The sequence below is a fragment of the Anopheles coustani genome, chromosome 3 (assembly GCF_943734705.1).
Source record: "Anopheles coustani chromosome 3, idAnoCousDA_361_x.2, whole genome shotgun sequence".
Classification (NCBI taxonomy): Eukaryota; Metazoa; Arthropoda; class Insecta; order Diptera; family Culicidae; genus Anopheles; species Anopheles coustani.
Genome location: NC_071288.1, coordinates 80,194,781 through 80,221,599, shown reverse-complemented (window position 1 = coordinate 80,221,599; position 26,819 = coordinate 80,194,781). Strand labels below are relative to the sequence as shown.

At 47.3% G+C, this 26,819-nt stretch overlaps 1 protein-coding gene across 2 annotated transcripts in view; it reads right to left on the bottom strand.

Annotated features, from left to right (window-relative positions):
- The window catches only part of LOC131258454 (transcription factor AP-2-epsilon), a 44,895-nt gene extending 18,335 nt beyond the window's left edge, over positions 1–26,560 (bottom strand). Inside the window, exon 1 of one of the 2 annotated variants that reach the window (XM_058259779.1) lies at positions 26,516–26,560. In XM_058259779.1, coding sequence (XP_058115762.1) covers positions 26,516–26,560 — 45 coding nt within the window. Of the gene's footprint in view, positions 1–14,690; positions 15,243–26,515 lie in introns of those variants that run through there. The other variant, XM_058259777.1, reaches the window with a different exon arrangement.
- Positions 26,561–26,819: the final 259 nt, after the last annotated feature.

Below are 26,819 nucleotides of genomic sequence, written 5' to 3'. Positions count from 1 at the left end.
GGCGGCCTTCCGCGTAACGTCGCCAGCCATGTTTATGTTAATAACGTTAGAGCGGTCAACAAGTGCGCACCGCAGCAGGGAGTCGTGTGACGAGCGTGTGAAGCAATTAATTTACCGTAGGCCTAAGCAATGGGAGGAAAACTCAATGGATGGGGCATGGATAAGCATGGGGAACCTCGACGAACAACCTGCCGCTTGTGGCCACCCTTTCGGCAGTTTACAATTCGGTTAACAACCTTTCGTGACAAGAGCGGGACTTTATTTGCTTTTTTGTTTTGATAGATGACTGGGAACTGATCGGGTGCAAATGTTAGCTTGTTTGGAAATATTCCTCCCAAATAAAATGTCCTACGATGGGTTGAGAAAAGAAAGAGAGAGAGAGAGGTAAGAGAAGGAGGAGTGCGAGCTCGATTTAGATACAGCTGTGTACCAGGCCGTTCGAATCAAAAAACGCATTAACAATCTCGTTTGTGGAGGATAATAACTTAATTTGATCATCCACGACGGGTTCGGCAACGCGGAGGAAAATCCGTAGCCTGTGTCGCCGAAAAATAGACGATTAGCCAAACACCGACGGAACGGGGGGGGGGGAGGCTGGCAGCGCGTGGTCCGAAAGGTAGATTGATCGGATCGAATCGGGAGTAACTAAACAAAATGAAAACAGTTTCCACTCGCCAGCGGGGAGCGGGCGGGTGTTTCGGGAATGCTTGCCAAAGGTTGCCCCGAATCAGCCCCGACGATGGCTTCTTGCCCCGACCGTTTGGGGTGGCGTTTGATCGACCAATTTATTCGTATGTCGACCGCCGCGGTTTCTTTCCCGCGCCGGGGGCAGGGGAAAATGAAAAATCGGTTGTCTACAAAGTGAAATAAATTGAAACATAGTTCCCGTCTATCGCCCATCGGGACTTTCCTCCGCGCGCCGCGTGAGGACGCGCTGGTGATGATGGTGACATGAGCAAAGATAAAAGAGAGATGAAACTGCTGGCAGAAATGGGCAACGAGTGCGCAAGCGGTGCGTCTTGGGGAAGGGAGAAAAAACTGTGCGTTTTGAGGGGGGAAGAAAACGAACAGGAGGAAGACTACATGATCACCGACCGAAGTGGACAGCAGGCGCGCAACAAGAAGCACAACCACCGAAAGCACAAATCAGCTAAGCCCATTTCGAGATTTGAATATAAATCATGTTTGATACAATTCCATCATTAATCATTTTAGCCCTTCGATGGTTGGCGCTCATGAAAACGGGGGGTTTGGGAACGGGATGACCAGCGGGAGCGTTGGGTGATTGGAGGCTGCTTGGGTCAGCTCCAGGAGTCCACCGAAGCTCACTCGACACACTGAGCACGGCAGCAGCACGCGGGACGGAATTACTTTCGGACCATCGATTGCACCGCGTTCCAGTTCGATGTGTTTGCCAAGCAAAAGGAATTGGAACACACACACACACACGTTGGTACACACTGCAACTGGGAGCACCGAATTTGACGGATTTCGTGGTCACCTTGGTGATGATTGAAAAATCGCTAGCGATGTATTAGAAGAGTAATTAACTTCAACGCTTCCACCGGCAAATGGTTATAGACGCTGATCAGTCGACGAAGGAGGTGCCTTCGAGTAGAATCCGCCGAAAGCCAACGAGATCTGGTTGGAGCTTGTTAGGAGTAAGCCAATTTGATGGCGGGAGTGTCTAGTTAAGATGGTTCAACTTAACCTACCTTTTTTGGTAGGATGATGGGAAGGAAACATTTCGAAGATAAAGAAACATATAAATCCCTTCTGATGGTTGGACGTATTGAGGAACTCGGACTTGTTGAGCTTAGTAGAATTAATTTCATAGTTGCATCATTTTTGCACACCAAACCATATCCAAGACCCTCTTGTTCGATGTAACATCTTAAGATACTTTTGTCCTACTCAACCCTACGTAAGGGTAAATAGTAGGACGTTAATGATAAAATACGATACGAACTGATGAACGATGACTTTCAATGTTAATGTTACACTTAACGTTTGCATTAAAACAAAATGGACAAATTTGAACGACTTTTAAATTCATTTAAATTGAATCCGTCTTGGGCAAAACATTAAAACAACTACGTTTGATTATATGTTAAAACATGCAGCTTTATCGAGGAACGCACTTGTTTGATATTGTGAGACATTTGCTCTCCGCCGAACTCAGCTGATTTGGATATTTGACTATTTGGTCAATCCTGGATCAATATTAAAAAATCATTTCGAAGCCTTGGAGCCTTGGTGCTTCAGGACCCCAAATTACAACAGAGGCCATAACGACAAGCAGGAGAATCAATGGCTCAAACATTTCGTTTTTGGGTCAGAAGGTCGCTTCAACTGGATTGATAGTTGAGAAAAACAGAGAAAAAGATGGACATGTGCCGATCGAGGTGAGTTACTCAAATAAAACGGCTCAAAACTACTGTCAAACATGTTTTCGGAAAATCGCGACAACGTAGTTTACTTAAAGAAAGACTGCGACAAGTGGTAAAAAACCTGCTACTTTATGTTGCTTTTGAAGCTTGTCACCCTATATTTGAAATGTTTTAGAGTCCCTTAACTCCGATAGAATGCCATATCGTGGTTGAAAACCAGCCAGAAGGCTATACACAAAGTCGCTGTTCTTTCTGTCAAGAATTAATTTTTTTAAAAATAGTAAAATGTGCATCTTTCTGAAAACTTATTAATATTCTACACTACACTTATATGATGTGCTATTTTGTAACAAGAACATCAAGAAGAGAATGGAAAGCCTAGTAATCCTCGCAAGGAGGCATTACTTAACAGTAAAATTCCTAGGAATCCCACAACTCATCAGCAGAACTATAATCTCTAGGATCGTTTTGTCTTTGCCATTCGTTCGTGTTCCTCATCGCTGAAAATTGTTCACACTTCATAAAATTTACCTGATGCTACCTCGATTACACATAAGAAAAAACTTTACCATTGCTGCACATATATGGTGTGGTTCGGTCACAGGTTAGCACCTATTTAGTTACAAAAAACCCAATAAGCATGATCACAGAAGACAATAAAAGGAACGCTAAAGAGTAGCGTTGTCACAAGTAATTCGATCTTTGACACAATTTCAATCGCTGGGGTTTTGGGTGGCACTATCGAATCCCCGTCTTTAGCTCTTCCTTCCCTTCGGAACGACATCGATATCTAACGCAAGAATGCTACCATCTGCAGCGTCCGAGAAGCTCCGAACATCCTCCGGCCGATCGGTCGATTTCCCACCACAAAACGCTACGCACGATACCGCTACGTTGGCCGGGACCGGGCCCGGGGCTTCCGGATCGGTTTTCGAAATGATCCACGGCAGGTCGGTGCGTTCCCAGCGAATGTTAATGTGTGACCAATTAATTTATTAATTGACAGAGATTTTGCCTTCTTTTTCTGCTCCCCCTTTCCGATCGGCCGTGAGAGCAAGAATGAGAAAACGATCACCACCGCGCGCACCAACCGATAACGTACGATCGATCCCCGGGGAGGAAGAAGGGAGGATGGGGGAGAATGTGAGGCGCACGGGCACGGAAGAAAAATCCCGTTCGAACACTTTGCTGTCAAAACTAAACCCATGGCCGATCGATTAGGTTGCTTTGTGGGGCAATTTAGGTCCGGTCCCGGGAGGGCTCCGGCTGTTCGATAAGTTCGAGCCTTTGGGGTGGATGAGTCAAAACTAAAAAGCAAGAAAAAAAGGGGAAGGAAAAAGGAGCAAGATAGACAAACCGGTGGTGAGGCAGACCGGGGCGAATGGAGGGAGAAAAATGTCATGAAAAATAGCTCTCGGATATCCGGTGGCGGACGCGTCTCGGACGGTTCATTTGCATTCGGTGTGACTCCCTTTCGTTTGGGGCGTTTTAAGGTTTTTGATAGGAAATATTTTTAACAAACAAAAATACGCTAACGCTAGAGGAAGCCGACCCGCCGGGTTTTTCTATTCTGGGAAGATTTCCGATAGACGCCGGGTCTTCCGTTTAAAAGAAAAAACCCGATGAAGCCAACGGGAATCGCTTGCAGAATATCAGTCTTCAAAACGATCCCGAAGCAACCCATTCGTCCCATTCATCGGCCGGGCGGATGTGCGAGTGCATAGTAGCACATGGTTGTGAATGAGCCTACGAATAATCCGGAGCCTCCATCAAGCAACGCTGGGACGATGGTCCGATGGCAAAGGAGCTTTCGGCGGGTGCTCGAATGAAATAATTTATTAATTTCCACCGAGCCGGACTACGCGAAACAGTTCGCGTTCGTGGTCGCGCCTTCCGCTCCGAAACCGGTGGTGCGGGGTGGCCACCGGTGATGATGCTGGTGGTGGTGGGACCATAAATGGTTGCGCGCACGCTCGCTCGCACCCGTTGTCCGGCTTGAGGGCGCTGGAAGACCGCGCAGACTCGCAGGTTGTCGCGGTTTCCGGTCCAGATTCTGAAGTGCCCGCTTCGGTGCACTTTTATGACACCAGCTCGACGATCTTCAGGCGTCGCAAGTGGAGGGGGGGGGGAACGGGGTTAAGCCGATATCGGACCGATATCCGACCCGGGGCAAATTGGTGCGCGCCGAGCGCAAAAGCCGTGCGGAGAAGCCTGTTTGATTAGGGCGCGTAATCGGCGTGCCGGGAGTTTATTTGATGTGTTTTACCTCCCGCCCCGCCCCGAGCCGCGCTCGTCGAGGGTGCATAAAAATGTTTCCTTCCCATGTTTTTTTTCTCTTTCTCCCTACCCTTCCACCTTCTCGATCGGTGTCCAATTTTCACCTCCACTTTTCACCATCGCTCATTTTTATGATGTGGCGCGTCGGTTCAAATTAGGACTAGGGTTGAACAAAAAAAAAAAAAGAACAGAAAAGAAAAACGGGACCAATATTCGTTCACTAGTGCCGATGACATGCAGAAAGTTTTTCCCCTTCGGAATTCGGATGACACTTCGCCAAAAAAGGGAACATACCGTTTCCACGACCTATCGGAATGCGTGTACTTATAATGAACGCAAACCGAACGTTGGTCACATCGATCGTGATCGAGGAATGTTGGACCGCTTTTCACCCACTACGGTCGATCCCATCAGTGGGGAGTGGGAGGTGGGAGGCATTTTTCTGTTTTGTCAATTTCTATATGAACCACCGCCTCATCACGCAACGACTCGAACGGGGGAGGGGTGGATGGTTAAATGGCAACGAAAAAGAGAAAAATTCCAAACCACAACGGACTCACATGTTGACCCAACCGTCGAGCTTCCATTCACTTGCCGGCGACCCGTTCGCGGGCGAATAAAAATAACGAAAACTGATGAGGAGCATTTCCAGCATACCCCAACCGGACAGAAGTCGATGATTAATGTTCTTCTAAACGGTAATCTCCCGTGAGACGCGCGGATAATGCCTGGAATGTTGGCCGGCGACGGCGAAAACTAAGCACACACACATACGCCGTGGCGTGTCGTGGATTTGGTTTGTGCGAAATAATTGCTAATCTGGCCACCGGTCCCGAGGGGTGGGGAACGCAACGGCCGCACGGGAAAGTCGATGGACGCTGGCAATTGGGTGCTTCATTAGGTTCAATTTGTTTTTGATCGTGCGTCATCGCGAGCGCCCAAACAAGGGAAGCGTATCATCCCATCAAACCGAGTCGAGTTCATCATTGTTCTGGTTTTGTCATGCCGTTACTAACCAGCCCGCGAAGGTACGATCGAGTTTGGCAAATTGCAATATGCGACGGTTAATATTTTATCGAAAGAAAAACCACCAAACGGTGTGCAGTGCTGCTGGTGGTACGAGAAATTAACTCAACAACGAAAAATGGCATGAACACCCTTGTGTGTTTTCGACGGAATACAATTAGCAATATGTTTCATTTATGCCCGACTTCACCGAAGCACTCGGTAAACATAAGGAGAAAATTTGTGCATTACAAAAAAGGAATGGAAAAACGATCGACAAACAAAATACAAACTAGAACTAAAAGGAACGCGGTAGAGGAAAATCCATTCATTGTTTTTTTTTTATTCCGCAGGGAGTAGGCAGGACCGTCGTTGAGGCGCAACTACCCTGGTGGCAAAATCATCATGCTTTCTCGTTCTGGTGGTATCAATAGTCAATTGGACAGAATGAGAAAGCATGCTGATTTTGTCACCGGGGTAGCGCTCGCAATGGGTCTTTTTCCCCAGGCCGCTCGCCCTCCACCCCGCTGCCCGCTAGACGCACCCTGGCGCTTTGTGAATGGGGAGGCTTTTTAAATTTTATTTGCCCCCAAGGCATCAGCCGACCTACCGAACAGCTGGAAGGGGTGTACGCACCCAGAACCCTTCCAGTTGCCTTTACGGGCATGTGTGCGTATGTGTGAGTGTTTCTTCTTATGCTTCTACTTTTCGATCCTTTGCCAAGTCGGCGTCGTTGAATGAGCGTAATTTTAGCAGACCTGAACTGAGGTCACTGAAAATGTACCGCCACAAAAAAAGTAATAATAAATTCTGGTAACAAAACGTTACAAACTTACGCATTTTAAGGCAACGACGAGACAAAAAAAAGGAATAGTACAAGGCACAGAGCCGAATGTAAAAAAAAAACAGCAACATCAGCCCAGACGGTCTGACGCCATCTCGAGCGTGGAAGTGCATGAGCCAACTTTGCAAACATAGAACTTAGAACCTTGGTGGGTTAGACGAGTGTGTTGAGTGTTTAAAAAGAAACCATGTTGAAAACGGGATGAAAGAACGAGAAAGGAGAGGAAAAAAAAAATGAAAGGAAGCAACACGAGAGAACCCGGTTTTACGAATTGAATTAGGAAATTGCCTGCGAAAGCAAGCTCGCTAGCTCGGCGGCCCTTTCGTTATTCGAGCGTTCTGGGTCGGGTTTGGGAAACTCATTAGCACAAAATTTGGTAACAATATCCGGTTGACGAATGGATTCGAAAAGGGCAAACACTGATCGGAGTGGATGGGTACAGCGGATCAGCGAGCAGTTTAGAGGGAGGATAAAAATATTTAAAAATTTTACATGAAGAAAAAGAAAACGAAAAACTAACGGAAAATAAGGATCTAAATTGTAGAACAGCTTTCTCCCATGGTTAAAGATATTTGCGACCCACTGATAACGCGATCGTGCATAGGAGTTGAATTATTTTCATCCTTCTTACGTGACAGCTGAAGGCATGAGGTATAATTATAGGTTTTTGATAGAAAAAAAATCCTCCGAAAGGAAAAGAGCATCAAAGTGTCCGTCAAACATCACGTAGGGTTTTATTTTGGGGAGCATGGACAAATGTTTCATCACACGCAAGACAGTTTTTGGTGAAACTGTATCGATACATGTACGAATTAACGACTCCGATCATCCCTTAAATCCCGAGTGGTTATTGGAAGTTAAAATTTCCCCTTCCATGTCAACCGCTCCAGAGCGCTAATCAAACGCAACACAAACGCTGGAGGGTCGTAAAATAATTCCGTCTCGATTAAACTCACTCCCGAGGGCTCGTGGGCTCAAGTGCTGTGGACCGTTTTTGTCGTATTGGAGAAATTAATAGTTTCAAAGCAAAACTACCTGCCCACCGTTGGGGAGGCTTTGAAACGAGAAGCACCCGAAAAAGCGAAACAATGTTCGCCCGAGCCGGCCAGTTAATGGCTATAATTATGCGCCGAGACGCCGCTCGGCGAGCTTGTGGTTGCGTTTGGAATGATAGTTTAACGTTTTTCATGATTGGCGATGATTAAAGCGAATCGGAAACTTTTCTAAAACGTACAATCCGATCAGCCGCTACGTAAAGACACAACGGTTCGTGAAAGACATGATAGGTGTAGAAGGGGGGGGAGGGAAAGAAAGGAAACAACCATCGAGAGGACCGCCAGCAATTAAAAAGCATCTTACCTAACGCTACATTTTGGGGGATGCTGCCTTTTTTCTTTCTTTTCTGAACGCTATCCCTCACTCACCCATTTGGGGAGGGGAAGGGTTTGGGTTTAATTTTCGGGTGGTGACGGACCATTCATCGAACGTCCACACGTCGCGGGTTGGGACTGTACGAACCGCGGGGTCGCGGTAGATCGATCTAACCCGTCCGTCATTGCGGATCCGATGGCCTTTTTATTTTCGTGGCTCGTGCCCACACACCGATCGCGCGGATGTTCGCGGGTATGTTGTACACCAATTAAAGGAAAACAAAACAGTAACAAAAGAGTGTTTCTCAACGGCAACGGCGGGAAAATGAAGGGCAGCATGCGAAGAAAACGAGATCGCTTATGCGCTTCCAGGAAGCTCGCGGGGCCGATTTCGTTTCGTTTTAGTCGAACCTACTGAAAGTCTTTCCCCCCTTCGAACATGCATTGAACATTGTCCAATTCTTCCGCGGGTAATTAAGTTGGGAGATGAACGCTGCTTTCCGATTGGGGGAAAAGGCTCACGAAACAATCAGGCCTACGCCAGGTGTGCGTGTGTTGACGATTTTACCGGCGGCGAGAGGTTGCCCTAGGTTGCTGTAGCGCCGTTTGGTGGAAAAAGAAATTGATCGTGATTGAAGCGACGAACCCCCTCCCGAAAGGGTTCCGATCCGTTTTGCTCCGAACGGCAGCGCAACCGCCGGCGATGAAAAATGGTCACTTCATTTACAGCTGAACCGAAAGCTTACGACGACGACGAACGCGTGTCGACGAGAGGAACATGCACTTTTTTTTTCCGTTCAACCGTTTTCGGTAGTTTGAATTCCCCGTCGGGCGGGTTCGTCGCTTATGTTGCGCTGGGGAGGCGCTTGAAGTCGATCGATTAAAAAACGGTGAGGAGGCGAAGGGAAAAGCTTTAATATGGTCGTGTGATAAAGGTAAACCCCGGGCGCGCGATGCCTTTACACGTTAATCAATCAACAACTACTCTATATACTGGTCAGCATAAGTGAGAGCGCTCGCGCGCGTTTCGCCTTTCGGTGGGTCTGCATTATTTTCTCTCTTCCTTTAACGTCCCTTACCGGGGGTGAACCTTTGTTACGAGATGCTGCGGGCATCGCTGAATGCATCCCCGGGTTGAGGTTTTACTTTTCTTTTCGAACTGAACGATGGTCTGTTTGTTACTTTCCCGATGGCTGGTGACCCCACCCATCCCCCTATCGATCTTGGCGCTGGAACCGCAGAAAAGGTTAGCGAAGGTGAGCGATCCGTTTGTGGATCGTTAAGAATGTGCTGCTCGCCAACCGTCGGTCGCCAAGCACACACTCTTACCAAGCGAAAGATCAATCAAAAATCAAAAGACTATCGAACTTCGTCTTGCTATGGGGATCGTTTTTTCCTTTTGCGGATGATTTCGACTTTTCACACCGACGGAACGAACCGAGCAGAAGGAAAAAGGGCGCATCATATGCCATTGGCTGTGTCACTTTCCACGCGGCGAGTCTTACGCGATCAATGGTATGTGCTGCGCCAGTGCGTCCCTTCTGAAACACCCTTCGGAAAGCTATCGGAGCAGCGATGAAAATCATTCGCCGCCAGTTGTACCTGAAGCAAAAGTGGCCATTATTAATGGGAAACTGATTTGAAACCTTCCTGCAACGGAGGCTGTTCATTCTTCTCCCAAAATAAATGATCATCCAATTACTTCCGCGCCTCGCTCCACTCGGTTCACTTACTTCACCCGACTTGTGACCCGATTTCATTGTCGAAAAAGAAAAGCCTCCATCGATTGCACTCACCCTTGCCATACGAAACCGAATGAAAAGAAATATTATTTTATTCCTCGCGTATGATTTTCTGGGTGTCGCGCGGGTAAAAAACGTGGGAAAATTAATCACTTATCACGGCTGCCTCAAAAATTCACCTGCACCTGAGCGTCAGGAAAAGGGGGCTATCGCGATCGGTTTATGGCGAATTTGTCTCGCATGAAAAAAAAAATAGAAACAATATTCGGTATGGCGGCTTTCGGTGCCATATCGGAAGACAAATTAGCATTCATCCGCCGCAAATCCCGCAGGTGGGTTCGAACGCTCCCACCTTCCCCCGCCGAACGCCCGGTTTCGTCGCTAGTCGAGCGTTTAAATCAATTTCTTCCGCATCGTGTAAATAACATCGCTGACTCATAAATCTTCGGCGGTCACTTCCTTTCGTGGCGTTTGCGTTCCTTACGGCAGGGACCGATTGGGTCTGAAAATGTAGTTCAAGGGAAGGAAAAACATACCACAGGGCGGCGCGCGATGGAGGCGACACTTGGACAAAGGAAGTGGAGATAAATTCCTTTCGGGTTTTTCATTCGTTTTTTTTTGTTGCATGCCGCCAAAACGAGGGAAGATGTCAAAGAAACCACCGGAGAAGTATGAGAATGAATAAAAATATGACCCACAGAAAGACGCGGGTTTGTTCGGTTTGACCGGGTGATGTTACAGACCGCCAGATATCACACCGAACACTGCTCGGTAGTAGCAATCCTTGCCATCCATGTCCTTACAAGCATTTCGAGTTCTCTGAAAGAATCTGCGATGGAATTCCCTTTGGGTTTTCAACTTCACTCGCATTACACCGCACATGCCGGATGGTTAATAAATTATTATTAACTTGTAATTATTTTTATTGTTTATTTCGTTTTGTTTGTACAGCGACCGGCACAAATTAATGGCAGCATTCGGGATGGCCACGCGGTATCACAACCTGACGATCAGCCGAAAAGGTGGCACGAGCTGGCCCGGTCTCGGGGAGGACGCAAGCAAGAGTGGGGCAATTTTCATTGCATTTCGGGGATCAGCATAATGATTCTGTGCACAATTCTTGCTTTCCCCGTGCGAGGCCTACCCAGCCCCCTTTTTTTCTCTCTCTCTCTCTCTCTGCTCCCCTTTCGTTGGCTCCTTCCCCACCGGCACCGTTTGTTGCCTGTCATAACTTTATTCAGCGGCTTTTACGGCCGGCTTCCAAATAGGCGAGCAAAAGCGGACCGACCAAGTGACCAAGCGGCCCGTTTTCGATGGAATTCTTTCGCCGCTGCATTCCCCAGAAGAACACACATTCGACGGTCGGTTGAATGGGCAGATATGTGCAGATTTTTGTTTTTATTAGCACTTTCAAGTCGACCCCCGTTCGTCCGGCATCATGCTTGAGATTTTTGGCGTTCGTTTCGGGCTGGCCGGTTGGCCGTGATTTCTCGTTCGGCGCAAACTGCCCTCCGAAAAGGAAGGCGCGGGGCGACGAAAGGGCTAAGGGACGACTGTCGGGAAAAATCTCATCATTAAAATCCGCGCAACGATTGCAGCATCATCGCATCTCATGCAGTGGCCGCGTGTTGATCTTGTTGTTCGGTGGCATTCGGCGGAAAAATTGAGCCGGCTGGAATCGACACTTGAAATTTGGGTCACCAAGTTAAACCAGACCCCCAGCGGGGCAGCCCAGATGGGTGGGTGCAAGAGGGGTGAGAGGTGGGAATTGCAAAGGGGTGGAAAGAAATTTTACCGCGGGGCGGAAAAGGAAATAAAAATTAATTCCAATTTTCAGCACGCTGCCGTTTGATGTGTTGCCAACGAGCAGCAGGGTTTCTTCCTTTGTACGATCAGCAGGTCTTTGTTGCTTACTTTGACTTACATGTCCCATACTTGATTTTTTGGTTGGTTTTCTTTCAGCGATGTTTTGCGTTTTCATCCACTATCAAAAGGATAACGCTTTTGGCACTTGATTTCCACCGCGCGATGCTGCACGAAAACACCAAAGTTTACGAACCGAAGATTTCGTGGGAGGTTGCTTAAGCACCTTATTTCTTGTCGGCTTATCCCACGTGGCGCTGATAATTGAAATATGCTTTATCCTGTCGTGCGGTAAGCCGATTAACGAGACTTATTTCCCGGTCGCGGTTTTAAGGTAAAACCAATAACTAGAATTGACATTTTAAACGATAGTTAACGAACCGTTATCATCTTAAACGCGTCCCGCGGTTGGCGTACAAAGCGTAGAATGCAATTTGCATGCGAGCATTACAGTAATTGATCGGGAATGTATGTAAATTTCAGCTTTTCGCTTATCGAAGCTCCGATACGCTGCCTTTTGACCCGAGCGTGAATATGTTAACAGTTTTACCTTGCCACCACTTGACGCACCCAGTTTGTTGTTGCTGGTTTCAATAAGGATTAAACCACATTACAATTTAAAAAAAAAACGTGGGTTTGACTTCCCCAACATTGTGTACATTTCCAAAAAAAAGAAACAACTTGCGCGGGAACAAGTGTCTCCAAAAAGATAGGGGAAAAAAAAGTCAGCGCTAACATGTTTAACGAGATTACCGAAAACCTTTTTATGTTTGTGGCATGTGATTAAAACGCAGGAAGTAAAGACAAAACCGGACCGACGGGGACCGCGCTTCATGTCGATGTCGCGCACATTATCGTTGCAACGCCGGACGGCGAAAACGGTGGCGCTGTTGACATGCTGTTCGATGGCACATAAATTGGAGGATTCCGGCCGGCATTCCGGCGGCGGTTCCTGCGGTCGTCGTGACGCCGTTTCGTGGGATCCATAATTTTGCGTCCCGTCCTTCCGTTCCCTCTCACTGAGTACCTCACTGGGGTTTGAAAACTTTTTGGTAGAGCGGAAGAGTTTACCTTCTTTAGGTTACAGAAACGTTTCCTGTCCTCGCGGTCAACGGTAGAAGTTGAGAAGGGAAAAATCGGGGCAAACAAATCTTTCCGATCATTTGATTCGCATTTTTATCCTCTCTCTATCTCTCTTTCTTCTCTTTCATATAATATTTAGTCACCTTTCGTTGGTGGAAAGAAAAGTGTTGCCAAAACGGAGGATCCAAAAGGCGAGGAGGAAACACAACAGCGAACCACGCGAGAACAAGTGTTTTCCTATGTTTCCGTCTGCCCCTCTTGTGGGCTCCTTTTTTCCCCCTCTCCGAGAGAGTATATTAATTTATGCACGGCATGGAAAGCGCCAAGACAGTTTCGGTTGGATGAGAACGAACTTGAGAAGCGACATCCCCTCGGCGCAAGTGGTAGCAACGCTCAAGATTGTCTCGTGAGGCGTTGAAGCACGCCAAAAGATCTGCCACAGACGTACGGAGCGAAACGTGTGGTCATGATTTTGTGCTCGAGTCGTGCATTTGTCTTACCGACCGAGATAAAAAAAAACCTAAAGCACGGGAGCCAGAAAGTTTGTTTTTCCTCCCAACGGTTCCCCGATCCTCTCCGGTGCGATCGAATTCAACGCGCTGTTGTGATAAACCCCGGCCGTTTGGAGAAAACAAATTGAAACAAACAATTCGGAGGTGTGTCGCGTTTTTCGCGTCCCCCCAACGGAGGCGGTTTCCACTTGGCCAGCAAGTGTCTTCACTTCGATCGGCACACATTGTTCGCCCCCTTTCGATACCCTTTCTATGAGACAATGTGTGTTCCACTTGAGTTTCTGTACCGCTTCCCGTTCCTCCGGGCAAACGTCCCGCCCGAGCGTGCCTCTCGAAATGTAATCTGCTTTGGCGAATTGGGTCAATGCGTAGTCGATCCGGGTAGCGATCGATTTCGATCGCTTTCGGGCCTCGCTAACATCAAATAGGTAACTGGTGGATCGACATTTGACGGGTGGCCACTAGAAGCACGGGCGCCTCCGTTGCGCCTCGCGGAGGAACGCAACCTTCTTCGCGAACCCCTTTGCGCTGGCGGTCAAAGGGAAAAAGGGAGCTGTAAAATTCGGGAACCACTTTGTAATAAAGAAAAGAAGAAAAAAAGGCAGTCTATTGCGTGTGCCCATACTCATCAGCGTGAAATCGGGCAACCCTTACCGACCCCACCGTCCTCCCAACGAAAAAAAAAACCGATAGCCAGAGAGAGGGAGTAATAATTAATTCAGTAATCTCGAATGATTGACGTAGCTCGGATTACTTGCAACATTTTATTGCGGCAGCACAGGCCCGAGGAGATGGGCGGGCGGGGGTGGGGATGGAGGTTGAAATTAAAAATCATCGACAATCGATCGGCCAGCGCAAATGCTGGCGGATCTGATAAACGGGTGACGATGGTAGAAAACCCCGGCCGAGGTAGCGTGTAGCAGAACGCTCAAAGCAGTAACAATGTGTGGAGTTACGGAAAGAAAGCATAACAACATGAAACAAGAGCGAAAGAGAGTGCACAGTGTAACACAAAACAAGAAGAAAAAAAATGTAAAACATAAACCAAACGCAACACACACAAAGTTCGACCGATCGATTTCGGACCTGGTTTTGCGAAGGAGCGTCATTTTCGGAAAGAGTGATTAGAAAATTTGAAATATTCCGATCAAATCAGCGAGCCGGTTGGGAAAGGGAAGCAACAATAAATGATGACGAAACAGTGATAACGAATGGGAAAGACAAAAGGGGGGGAAAAATGATTTGGCGATAAAAAGAGGGCCAGCACAAGAAGAGCCAGCAGAACAGAAGCCGAGCGTACTACCAAGAGGCAAAAGGGAAGTGTGGTGGAAAAAGCTCAACCATTGGAATGTAATAGGAGTCGCACGGGAGAAATGTGCGCCATTCCGCTGACATGCACGGCATCCGAGCACGAGAGGGCACCATTTTTTCGGACAATTAGGAATGTCGAGTTCATCACGCGCGCCCAAGACGGAGAGCAGGTTTTCGAGACGAATGCAAATCGCCGTCGCCGGCCGCGATGAAGACGTCCGCGGATCGACCCGCGAGGGGCACGAGGAAGGATGGGTGGCAACGCGGGATGCGTCGTGCGGGATCGAACTTACGTCGTCATCGCCGTGCAGGGAACTGCGCTCATCATCAATCAATATCAATTGGCTTTTGCTCAGGTCATCGTCGCCGTCGTGGTTGGCGTTGGGGCCGGGGGTGGCGGTGGTGCTAGCCGGGGTGCCCGGGGGCGGTGCGTGACTGCCACCGTGAGCGATGCTGCCCCGGGTGACACCGTGGTTGTTGTTGTTGCTATCGCTTCGGCGGTGCTGTTGATGCTGCAGTTGTTGGTGCTGGTGGAGGTGGTGGGGGTGCTGGTGGTGGTTATTGTTGTTGTCACTCGCCGGGCCGCCCATCGACGATGATTCGCCGACCAGCTCGCTGCAATCCATCGATCCCTGATGGTCGTCGTAGCCGTGGTGCAGGCCGTGCAGCTCGGACGGCTTCATGATCTCCATGTTGTTCTTTAGGATCTCGTTCAAAGAGTGATGCCGCAGGTCAGTGATTTGTATCTGGCTGGGGTCATGATGCTGTTGCTGTTGCTGCTGCTGGTGGTGTTGCTGCTGCCCAAGATCAGCGATCTCGTGCTGCGGAACGTTATTGTTCTTCATTGTTACACCGCGGGTCGGAACACGTCGTCGCAAACGTTGTGGGTGAAGAGGCACAATTTTCTCTTCCAGTTTTACAGATCACCACCGCGACCCCATAAGGTTATGACACTTGACGAATTAATCTTCCTTATTTTTCAAACAATTCTTTTGAACCTCCTCAGCAAACAACTTCATCCAACATAACTCGGAAATGAACCCGTTTCCAGTAGAAAATAAGGCACTTGGAATTCACTGCGTGTAATCACAAACTATATCCACACACATTATATAACATGTGTGTGTATGTGGTAGTGTATGTAAGAACAAAAAAAAATGATAAAATATCCGGCACAACGATGGCACTAACGTTTACACGCGATATAGGCACATGATATACACGAAAGATTTCAACGACTTTTATTTGCCTCGAAAATCAAGCGACGAACCCGATCCAATCACTCTGAGCATGGCGTTGTTCCGTGGAAGTGCTCCCGATCACACCGATTGTGAAATGGCAACTGGAAAATTAGGAAAACAACTCTCGTGTGGGTACTGTGTCACATCATCGACGGGATGGCGGAAAATAAGCTAACAATAAAGAACAAAATCGCGAGTAAACTGATTCGCGAGAAGATTAGACGAAAGTGACGGAAGGATGGTTGCGGCTTGGTGCAGGTGCAAAAAGCGAACGCGAAAACGCGCGAACCGATCGCGATGCGTACGATCGAAAGATCGCATGTAAACTAGTGGCCGTCGGGTCAGCTCCAAAGCCCCGGAGCTATATTTTCCTTGCCTTTGGATGACTACGGCTTCTTTTCTTTAGTTTTTTTTTTATCCGAAGACTCTCGGATGTGCCCGCTCTTGGGCGGCGTTTCTCTCCGGTTTCCTTCGGGCAGCATACATTCGTGTTGGATGTGTGCTCTTATGCTGCCACATGGAACACTCTCCCGTGCAGGTGCGGGACGCGAACTTCGGCATGCTGTGTGTGATGCTCTCGAGAGCTCGTGCTGGCGACGATGTTGATCGGGATCTTAAGCATCCCCACGTTCTCGAGCAGAGAGCGAGAGAGCGATTCGGCTCACTTGGAAGGCGCATGTGGCGCACGAGCCAGCACGAGCAGGCTCATGTTTCCGGACGGGCTCGCTCGGGCCGGCTTATGCTGCGCGCGGTACGATAAAACACACTTGATCGATCGTTCACCTGTGACAAATTGACTCGATTGTTCCGCGCCCGCGCCCGTCCATCCCATCCGGGACGGGGCGCGCAGGGGTGGGAGGGCGAATCGTGGGAATCTCCATACGATTCGGGCAACCTGTGTGTGACAATGCAGAAACACTTCGCGTTCTTCGCGAACTTCTCCACGGGATTCGGGACGAGCGTTCCTTTTCCCTCCCTCCATATTTCCCCCTGCGTTTTCTTCCACCCCCCGCGGGCCGTTTTGCATGACCCTTTTTGTGACCCAAATATTCGCTGAATCGAAGTGTGATATCGCCGTTTAGGAGGATTATTTTCTTGCGCTTATTTAAACCCCTCTTCGGGTTGCTTTCAGCTGATCCCTGTCCGAAGACGCTTCCCTTGCGACTTTTGGGGCTCGCATTACCGGGCGCTTTTTCGGCGTTTTGATATCGAGAGCGTGGGGTGTGCGTGTGCTTGCTTGCTAGCGATACGACTGAGCGATCATCCCGTCTTAGGGGGCTCGTTTTGGAGCCGTTTCGTTTCGAGTGCTCCGTTCGATGGGTACTTGAGAAGCTCGAGTGCTTGAAATAGATTTTTGGGTACGAGTCTACGAGGCCCACGGACGGATTCGAAGAGATCTCGGTGTTCGGGATGCTAGATCCCGGATGGATGGATGGATAGCACTAACCGCTTTCCGCACCTCCACCGAACGAGAGGTGTTTTGAGTACGTCTTAGGCGACAGAAATGTGTGTTAAAATAACCTGGTAGTTTTGCGGTCCAAACGAAAGTTGACAAAATTGCGCAACAGTTAACAGTTAAAAAATAAGGAGATGATGTAGTAAAAACCCACACCAAACGGCGTTGCACAAGCAATGCCACTGAAGAGGATATCACATAAATTACACACCGATGTAAGAGTATATGCAAAATCCTTATTTAGCCACCAAGAAAACAAGCTCACTCGCCCAACGGGAATGTCGGATTTAGAGACCACTCCACTGGTCGGTAGGTCAAGCTCTGGCATCGCAAACCCAATTTTTGCGCTGAATGCAAACGGAGTTTAGTCGCGAAACGATTAATGCTAATGTATGCCAACTAAATATGGTGTCCATGGTCAGTGTCAGTGGTGCATTTCACCGCTTTATTTCTCGTCCGAGGAGTTTTTTGTTGTTGTTATCAACAGTTAGCAGGTACCAGAATATCGTCCCGAGCCGCTTCTTGAGCAGCGGAAAAGAGAACTCCCAATCGTGTGTAAATGCAGCACGCATGTGTGGCTTGCACCGACGAGCGTACACAAATTCGGATCTGTAATGGTGTCTTAAGAGAGGAAGATAATAAAAAAAAAAAACACACACACGGGTTCCTACAAGACCTTGTGCAGTGGTTGAGGCTGCGTTTTCGGTCCCCAGCGTGCATTCGGAACAGGCGAAATGAAATTATATTAATTAAAAAGGTGATACTGATGCGCAATTAAATTCAAATCGTACCCAAGCACGGCTGTACGAAGCGACCGGCGGCTGCCAATTCTTCACCGCAGCGGACGGTTCGGTTTGGTTTGTGGCCGAGCGCTGGCAAGATAAGCTGTTTATTTCTACCCTCCACATTTGTTGCCAACAGCCCCCTCCCCGATCTACCCTTTTTCTCTCTTAATTATCTTGGTGCTCGTTTGCGGTGGTGCTAGTAGGTGCTATCTTGAAGCCTCCGCGCAGAACCGCTTTGAGCGCTGCCGGTCGGTTAGTGTTCGTTAGTTAGTGTACACCGCGGTACAACCGGGCGAAGAGTGGGAGCCAGGAAAGTGGGGTGGAAAGTGTCAAATTTAAGTGCTCCAACCAAGCACCGGCGAACGGCTGCTTCCAAAAACAGTCTCGCGCGCGTCCTCCCCAGATCGGATCGTGGCGGTGTCTTAAAAACTTTTTAACGGCCCGCAAAATCGCAGAACGATAAGCCGCACTCCACCGGTCCGGATTGCGGATTGCCACCAGCGCCGGCGGTACGTCCTGCACGTGGGACAGGCGAGCGACCGAAAGAAACCGGGCTGAAGTTTAAATAACGATAACGCGAGTGAGTGTAATATCTTTTTAACACTCCCTATAGCAAACATTCGTTGGCGTGGAGCGCGTAATAAACGGCATGAGGATGACATTTCAATTTAATTAACGCCCAATCGTGCTTCCAGCGTCCGCCGTATCAGAGCGAAGGCCTTCCAAACGATTTCGGAGTGGAGCATTATGGTAACGGTTACCCCGGTTTTTTGTTTGTTTGAGATGGTTTGCTTTTTAAATCCTATCGTTGTCCAAATAAGCTTGGCCTGCGGTAGGCTGGGATATACACGATATGATACTGTGCGGTGGCACAGTTTTGGTCGGCGGAGTGAAGCGAGAAAATGAAGGCACCCGAGGGCGAAGGATTTAGCTCAAACACGCGCGTTCGTATTGGATTGTCGCATGCGTTCAGTGCATAAACCCATGTGTGCGAACATTCAGCGGGTGGAGAAAGGTGGAGAGAAATAAATAAAACCAACCACCAGCGCTGCTGGCCACAAGCGCAATTCCAAATCGATCGATCGCGCCAACCGATGTGCAACAAAAGAATGCATTGAATGCGCCAAGTATGCGCCGTATGGGAGGGGGATACAAAAACTAAAACGACGCGAACGGAACGAATGCAGTTGGTTTTAGCGATCCGGTTTAGGGTCGATTTTTTTGTGTTCGTTTCGTCGCCGTCCAAAGGCAACGGAAAGCCACCCGGTTCCGATCGATTAACAGTGGAATGGGTCACGCGTAAATAGGAGCAGTGTCGTTGTCGCAGGCCAAGCGTCTAAACACCCCCTTGGTAGCCCTTTTCGGTAAGGGGAGGTCGTTTTTGTGCAGATTTGTTTATTCCCTTTGCCACACACCGAATGCCATCGATCGCTTTGGCGGAAGGGGGCGTTAAAAAGCATCCAGTACTGGAAAGCACAAGCAGCACAAATCAAGCGTGCCCAAATGTGACCAGAAACAAAAGATTTGCATCGCGCAGGGGGAAGCGAAAATAAGGCGACGAACCCGACAACCGTGCAGCGATGTCATCTCAACAAAGTCGTGGCGGTCATTTTCATTCATAAAATACGCTCACGATATGGAACGCCGCGAGGTAGGTCCCCGCCTGTGCCGCGTACGTGTGTAAGTGTGTTCGTTTGTAGGCGCGCATGCATATTTAACAGTTAAAGGTGATGGTAATGTTGATTCCGAATCGAACCCTGAAGAGATCGTTCGTACCGGCCAATTATTGCTGCCGGCTCCATTCATCCGTTGGACCGAGGAAACACCCCCTCCCCACATTCCTTCCCCTTCCTTCTTCGAACCACTTCGGGTCCCATTTTGTAATCATCCCGCCAACCAACTCGGTGGTCGTTTTTGTAGGGTTTTTTCGCGTCCGAAAATTCAAATTAATAACAACAGGTAAACTTCCTCGCTTCCTCCGGTTTCGTGTCCCCCTTTCCGTTGCGCTTCCTTGAGAGACAAAAGAAGGAAAAAACCAGCCCTAAACCCTGGAAGAACTCCCATCCCGCCCGAAATGAACACCGCTCGGTGAAACATAAATATGACACGACGAAATATGGTCAACGGCGAGATCACCGATGGGTTGAAACGAACCTGACCGAACGACCGGAAAGAGAAAGGAACATGCGAGCGTACGATGCGTACAGGCGATCTTTGTTAATGCTGCTTTATAGCGGATGGACAGCGGACGGGACGGGACGGGATGGGACGGGCGATTTGGGATGAGACGTCGATCAGTGGCCACGCTCAACCGGGCAGATCTTGTAGAATTACCCACCGGGCGGCTACACAACATAACTTGGAGCTGCGAATCGACTCAGATTGTCTCTGTGTATGGCACCTTTTTTATCCTCCCCGCTCGTCCCCAAAGGTTCCCACCTCTACTTTCAGGATGAAGAAGTTTTTTTTTGTTTATTTTCTTCATCCATGTGATGATCATTTATTCGTGCCGCTTCCCGTTTTAATCGCAATCCCGTTTTATGCCGTCTTCGGCAGCAGCAGCAGCAGCAGCAAGAGGTTGCTTATTTTTTCTTCTGTTTGCCCATGGTTAGTGCCAAAATTTCACCCGTAATGTCCGTTTTTAAGTATCTGTTTATTGTAGTTTATATTGTTTCCTGTTGCGATTTCGAACACAGCACTGGAGGAACGGAGCGAATTAAACCCCTTTCTGTTGGGCGAAGGACGGAAGAGGATTCTCGCCCGATGGGTCACTTTCGCTCGTTCGCTACTTTTGCCGGGAGGCTCATTAATTTTCAAGTTAACGTAAGCATTCTTGTAGGTGATAGAAGTTGGTCATAGAAACATTACAAAACTATGGGAATATGGTAGGAAAAAAAAAGAAACAAATTGAAATGAAAGGAATGAGAAACGTCTAATTAACCTGACGAGTGTTGGTGTTTGATTGCTTGAGAAGTAGGTGAGAAGAAGTAATTTTTTCCAATAAAATTAAACACTTCTGCCTACGTATTTTACAAGCGTTTTAATGCTGAGAAAAAAGTTCCTCATCGAGAGCTATTGAAGCTGACATTCTAATGGAAAATTTGCTGTACATCAAGCTATTTCAGAGTAATATTGAAAAAAAACACTGGCTCTACACAGTTTTAGTCCCTTTGTTTGATGTGGTGGAAAAACGAAGATCGGAGCATCGCCACAACATGGTCACATTTCTAACCATTTCCTATTCGGATGTCCATTTCGATCGGAGTACGGTACTTCGTCGGACTCTGCCGTCCATCCTGGGACTCGTCCTGGGCTTTTATGCTTAATGAACCGAGGCAGGCAAGAAAAGAAAAAAAAACGTTTTCCATTTCCACCGTACCGCTTGCGAGGCGAAACACCCATTTCACACTTTTGCAATCTGGGCGGGATGACAAAAAGTGCTAAATTACATTAAAACTGGACCTCGGACGAACGTGTCGTGCGCGGAAAACGAAGGGAAAGGGCCTTCGGGAATGGTAATGAATTCGCCTGTGAAGAACGATGCAGGGGGGGGGGGGGGGGGGGGTCGATGCGTCTCCGTGGCCATGAAGGTGTGTGACAACCCTTTGGCCAGCCCCGAAGCCGTGCGAAAATGATCGTCGCGGTACCATCGACGATAGACTTCAAACGATTGCAAGCATACTCCAGCTCGATTGCCCGCTATCTTTGGCGTTTACCGGATCCTCCGGGCCACCTCCACCGGTCCGGTCGAAGGTGCGCTGGACGGTTCGAGTGCCTAGCAATAATTTATGAGCCCTAAAAGGAGTCAACACTCGAATTAAAAGCCCATTACAACCGCACGCGCGTGGTCGTTCCGGGGCGCTGATTGTTTGACAAACTTCGTAATTCATTAGATGGATTTTTTAATTTCTTCAGTCCCAGTTTTCGGTTCGTTGCGTGGGGTGGAAGGTGCCTTAACACCTTGAAGAATTTATAGTTTGTGAGAGTGGAACGATATAAAGCATCGTTTTCCCCCAACAAGAGCGTCTGTGACGAGTACGTAAACGTAAAATCATCCCCTTCGCAAAGGGTGATTTTATGATATTTGTTCAACATTAAAACTGAAGCAAAACAATCACCCATAAATGCTTAATTGGTTGTAACACCCGGTTTTTGCCCGCCTGCACTTAGCATACGACAAACAAGTCACGGTAAATTATTATGCTTCGACTTCTAAACGCAGCCGATCGGAGCAGCACCAAAACCAACTCAACTCCACCCGACGCGAAGGTGCGGAGCGAAAAATCGAACGCATATGTTTGACCCATGTTTTTCCGCCCACTGCACCATTGAGGGACAAGATCGTTGCTACCTTTCCCCCAACCCTGAACTTTTCATTACCTCCGTCTCTATGGTCCATGGGGGTTTACCGTTAACAATTCGTTTATTTCTGGTCATTCATTTTTCGTACCTCGCGCTTGGCCCGGTGTTGAATGATTCGGCGCAAAACGGCGTGTTCCCTTCGAACGCCGTGAATCGGTTATTGTGTTTAGCCATTGATTTGCTATTAATATGAACCGAACACAATAAATAACGCTTCGACACCCCAAACCCGGGGTTCGGGCGTTGTAGTTGGACATGATTTTTGTATGGCTGCGAGTGATGGTTTTCCACTCACTGTCGATGTTGACAATGGTGAGCGGAACACAAATGCGGTTAGAATTTCGAAAAACATGTGTTAGATCTATGGGAGTTTTTGTACCCCATTGTAGAAGAGTGATAATTTTCAAGAATAAATTTTCACTGAGTGCTACATCATTTGGTGGTCTTTGAAGTAATGCGGAAAATTCATTACAAAAATCTCTGCTCATCGGGGTTAGAAGCATTTTCCGAAACTGAAAAATACCACAAATAAATAATTTACACACTAGATACACACTAGAGGTACTGATTGATTTTCACTAGATTACTTGAATTAAATGGTACAGATTTGCTGAAGTTGTTTGCATTTGGTCTTCAAGTAATTTTATTCAATTCTTTAACGTCAAATAATTTCCACGAATAATTTTCACAAATTATTTGACATTCAAAACCACCAATATTGGATTGCCTAAACCATCTATAACATCTTTTTCTTCTGATTTATACTAATGAATAACGCAAACTATGTAAAAAGAGCGAGGTTTGCTTTTTTTGAAAAACATACAGAACAAATTATCGTTACTTGGGTGTAATCTTGATATTTAAAATGAAGCAAATCGTAAATTTGCACCAAATAAAACTAATATCGTCTTATGTTCAATGAAACAAATGTTGTATTTTATAAATTCAATAGAAACATTACAAATAACTGAACAATTTAAACATAGACACCTGGTAGAACAAAGAATACTTTCCGACTAAACCTTTACGGCTTGCGGAGCAACTCATCCGTGGCAGAGGTTAGCTCTGTTTAGCATGAAACAATCTTTTCACACCTTGTTGGGGGAGCCATCTAGAGCGTGGCAAGCCCGATTCTTACCCTCGCCTTAAAGCCTGCGCCTACGTATGTCATATATTCTACATACAATGGGGCGCGTAATATTTGCACACCGCGTGTTTTATTCGCGCGCGCACGCGCACTCATTCCCCACGATCGTGATCGAGCTATGGCGAGTTTGGCCACTTTTTGTGTCTTTTCCCCAGCAGTCGTGTTCCTTTGCCAGCCCTTTTTATGTTACACCATTGGGCAGGATGACATTGTTAATCGTTACGGTGCGAACAGGAAACCGCTAGTGGTTCGCTAGTAAAACTAAAGGAAAACGGTGGTGGAAATGGAACACGCAGCGAATCCGCAAACGAAGCGTGCCGTCATAAACACGTGGGTAATTGCCGCGCGGGGGTAGGGAGGCAAAGAAGCAAAAGGTGAGATGTGGCCAAAAATATCAAATTCAATGATCGTTCGGGACGACATGTTGTTTCGGTCGTCAAAAGCCGTCGTCCCAAACACTTCGCACCCCGAGGGTTGACCCGGAAGCGGGGTGGGGGGAGGGGGGGATCGTTCGAGTTGGGTGATTTATTGACTGGCAACCATTTTCTTCCGCCGTAGTAATCAATCCGTGCAGAAACAAGCGCCCGTAAACCGAACCATCAAGCAGCGGGGAGTATGCGAAAGGGGAGTTTGATTTTTTTCGGGACGAACTTTGCTTTTCGCTTCGATTGCCAAAAGCAAGTGCTTGCGGCTTCCCAATCGGCTCTTCCGATCTTGTCAATTTTATTTCCTTTTTTGTTGCTTTTTCGTTGCTTGTTTGTGATCCGGTTCGGGGGAGGTTTTAAGTTCGGCAAGAGGCAAGAAGGGATTTAACTATTTTACATTTTCTTAAGAAGAGCGAAAAAAAGGAGAAACAGTTAGTTTTGCGATCGAGTCGTTCGTGATTGACTTGATCGTCCACCGGCTGCCGTACCAGTCCACTTCCTTCACCACACCCTCCCATTTTTCCACCCATCCATCCCCCTCCACTCGGCAACGATCACGTTGGGCAAACGACCCGATCAGGAAACAATCAGAAATGTCAAAACAATCCCCCGGGTTCGTCGTTTTGTCCGTCTCCCGTCCCGTCGGTTTCGCAGGCGGAAGGGGCACATCGCGCGACATTTTTCGCGATATCCAAACCCCCAAACCGGAATGAGACACTCGACGGCTGCCGGACTGCCACCGACTGTGGCTGTAAATAATTTCGAATGTGCCAGTAAATTAGCTTTTATTGGGCCGTCCATCGTGCCATCGGGTGGGAATGAGTTTTAACGGGGCACTGGAGGTGGTGGTGGTGGTGGGTGGCGAAAATTCATGTTGCCTCCCGCTTGCAGCTATGTTTTGGCGATACAGGTAGTTTATGAGCGGGCTTGTTTCGTTTTTCTTTCGCCCGCCCTCCGGCTGCTCCTTCGCACGGCACTTTCATCAGTTCTGATGAAGATCTTTAGACGATTTGCGATTGACGAAACCGCAAAGGTGAGGCGAACGAGGAAACGAGCCGTACGCACCCAGGCTGGCCTTTGAAGGAACCCCGCGTGCTCCACCGTGCGGACGCCGAGGACCTTAACGAGCTGGTCATTCTCGTAAAAATTTCACCCAAAACAGCAAATCGGTGAGCGGACAAACGAAAAAGTCACAAAAAGAAAAACCTCGCGGACAATTCACAACGGGTCTTCGATTTGGCGATCAACGGGTGTCGGTCGGGGTGTGTGCGTGCTTTTTTTTTTTGGTCTATCCGTTAGCGCTCGCTTACGAGTTCCTTAGATCCGCACCGGAAGGGAATTCCCTTCGGGTTCGGGTTTCGTACATCGCAAGTTTGGGTCAAATCGCACCAGACGACAACCCAATTTACGATGATTGGTTTTGGCAGGGGTGTGTGTTTTTTATCCCACAATATTTGTGCGACAGTTGACAGCCCGTGAAAACTGTGTCGAATTACTCGCGACTGACCTTGATGTCTCAACTCGCAAACCCGATTCGGTTTGAGGAAGATAACATTTTTCAGCACATTCGAAAATATAATAATGAGAGACTTACATCGAAAAGCAATGTTGCAGATTTTCTTTGTTAAAACGACCGGATTTCAGTTGAAATTCTAATACTATTCACAACTTAATTTTCTTGTTTGTAGCAGCTTCACAACAGACAATCTAACACAAACTCAATGATTGCTACGATTGTATTGTTTAGGAAGTTCTGGAACAAATACTTTAGAGACAGGGTAGGCGCGTGTGTTTTCACCAATGCTGGTAATTTTGAACACACAAAAAATGATCAAATATCACAATAAATCATGTGCAATATTTTTAAATCTCACACAGAATTGTTTGTGTTTCAACTGGTATGCAAAATTTGGAAACAGGTAAACAAATAGTTTATGAGAAAACATATGTTTTTTTCCAGACAAAAATGGTCAAAAATAATACATTATTGCCCACCAAATTTAGAAATTGAGTTTTTCTTTAAACTTAAGTAATTCCTGTAATCTTAGCACGATTATCTCAAATTCGTAGTCACGATTCATAATTATTTATGAAATAGTAGCTAAAACTGGTGAGATGTATCACAGAATGAAGCCCGGTTGACAAAAATTCAAATTTTTTGCAGCTGTCATGTAGTACCAGCAAGTTTTTCCATGGCAGATTGCTGGGACTCTTGCTGGAACTACATAGTACCAGCAACAATGTCAATTTCTGTCAACCGGGAATGCTTAAATCAACAGACCAACTTCTTACACTGAGAACGTGCCTACTCTGTTTATCACTGGCTGCATAATTATCATAAATCCATCTTTTGTTGCTTCGCATTCATAAAAATTGTGTTCATTGATTTTGTGTTTTTCAAAATTTTGCATAAACGCCGAAACTGGAACACATGTTATAGTTTTTCAAAAGTTCAAATATGCTTTGTGGATTTTTTTAGTTCAAACATGTTTTTAGTTCATATATGCTTAATACAGTTTCAATTAAAAAACTCCTCTAATTTCTAAAAAATCCTTTGAAAAACCTGTTCACAAACGAAATTAAACAATCGTCTTCTGTCAAGCGTAGTAAATACACAAACCATTCCGGGTGCTTTTCGGTCAAACTTTCTCTGCTTAATCGTAAGCTCAGGATCAGCAGCTTCGGGAGCTTAACACACTTACCCATTGTGCGCTAGCGTCGTACGGTGGAACACAGCGAAACGTCATGTGGCGAGCGTGCGTAAATATTTTGAAGATCGTTTTCCAACACTTTGGGGCGCACTTTAAGGATAATCACGCTCAAATTCCGCCCAAAAAGTATTGAAACCATTTACTTCCCTCGGCATGCGCTTCGAGGGTTGGGAGGGTTGGAATTCTCGCAGTCTGGCACGTAATTTTCCACTTTTTCCACCTCAAGTGTTTGGAGCCCGTTAATTCGAGCTTGTAAAACGTGTGTTTTATTCCTTCATGTGCGTCCACGATGCAG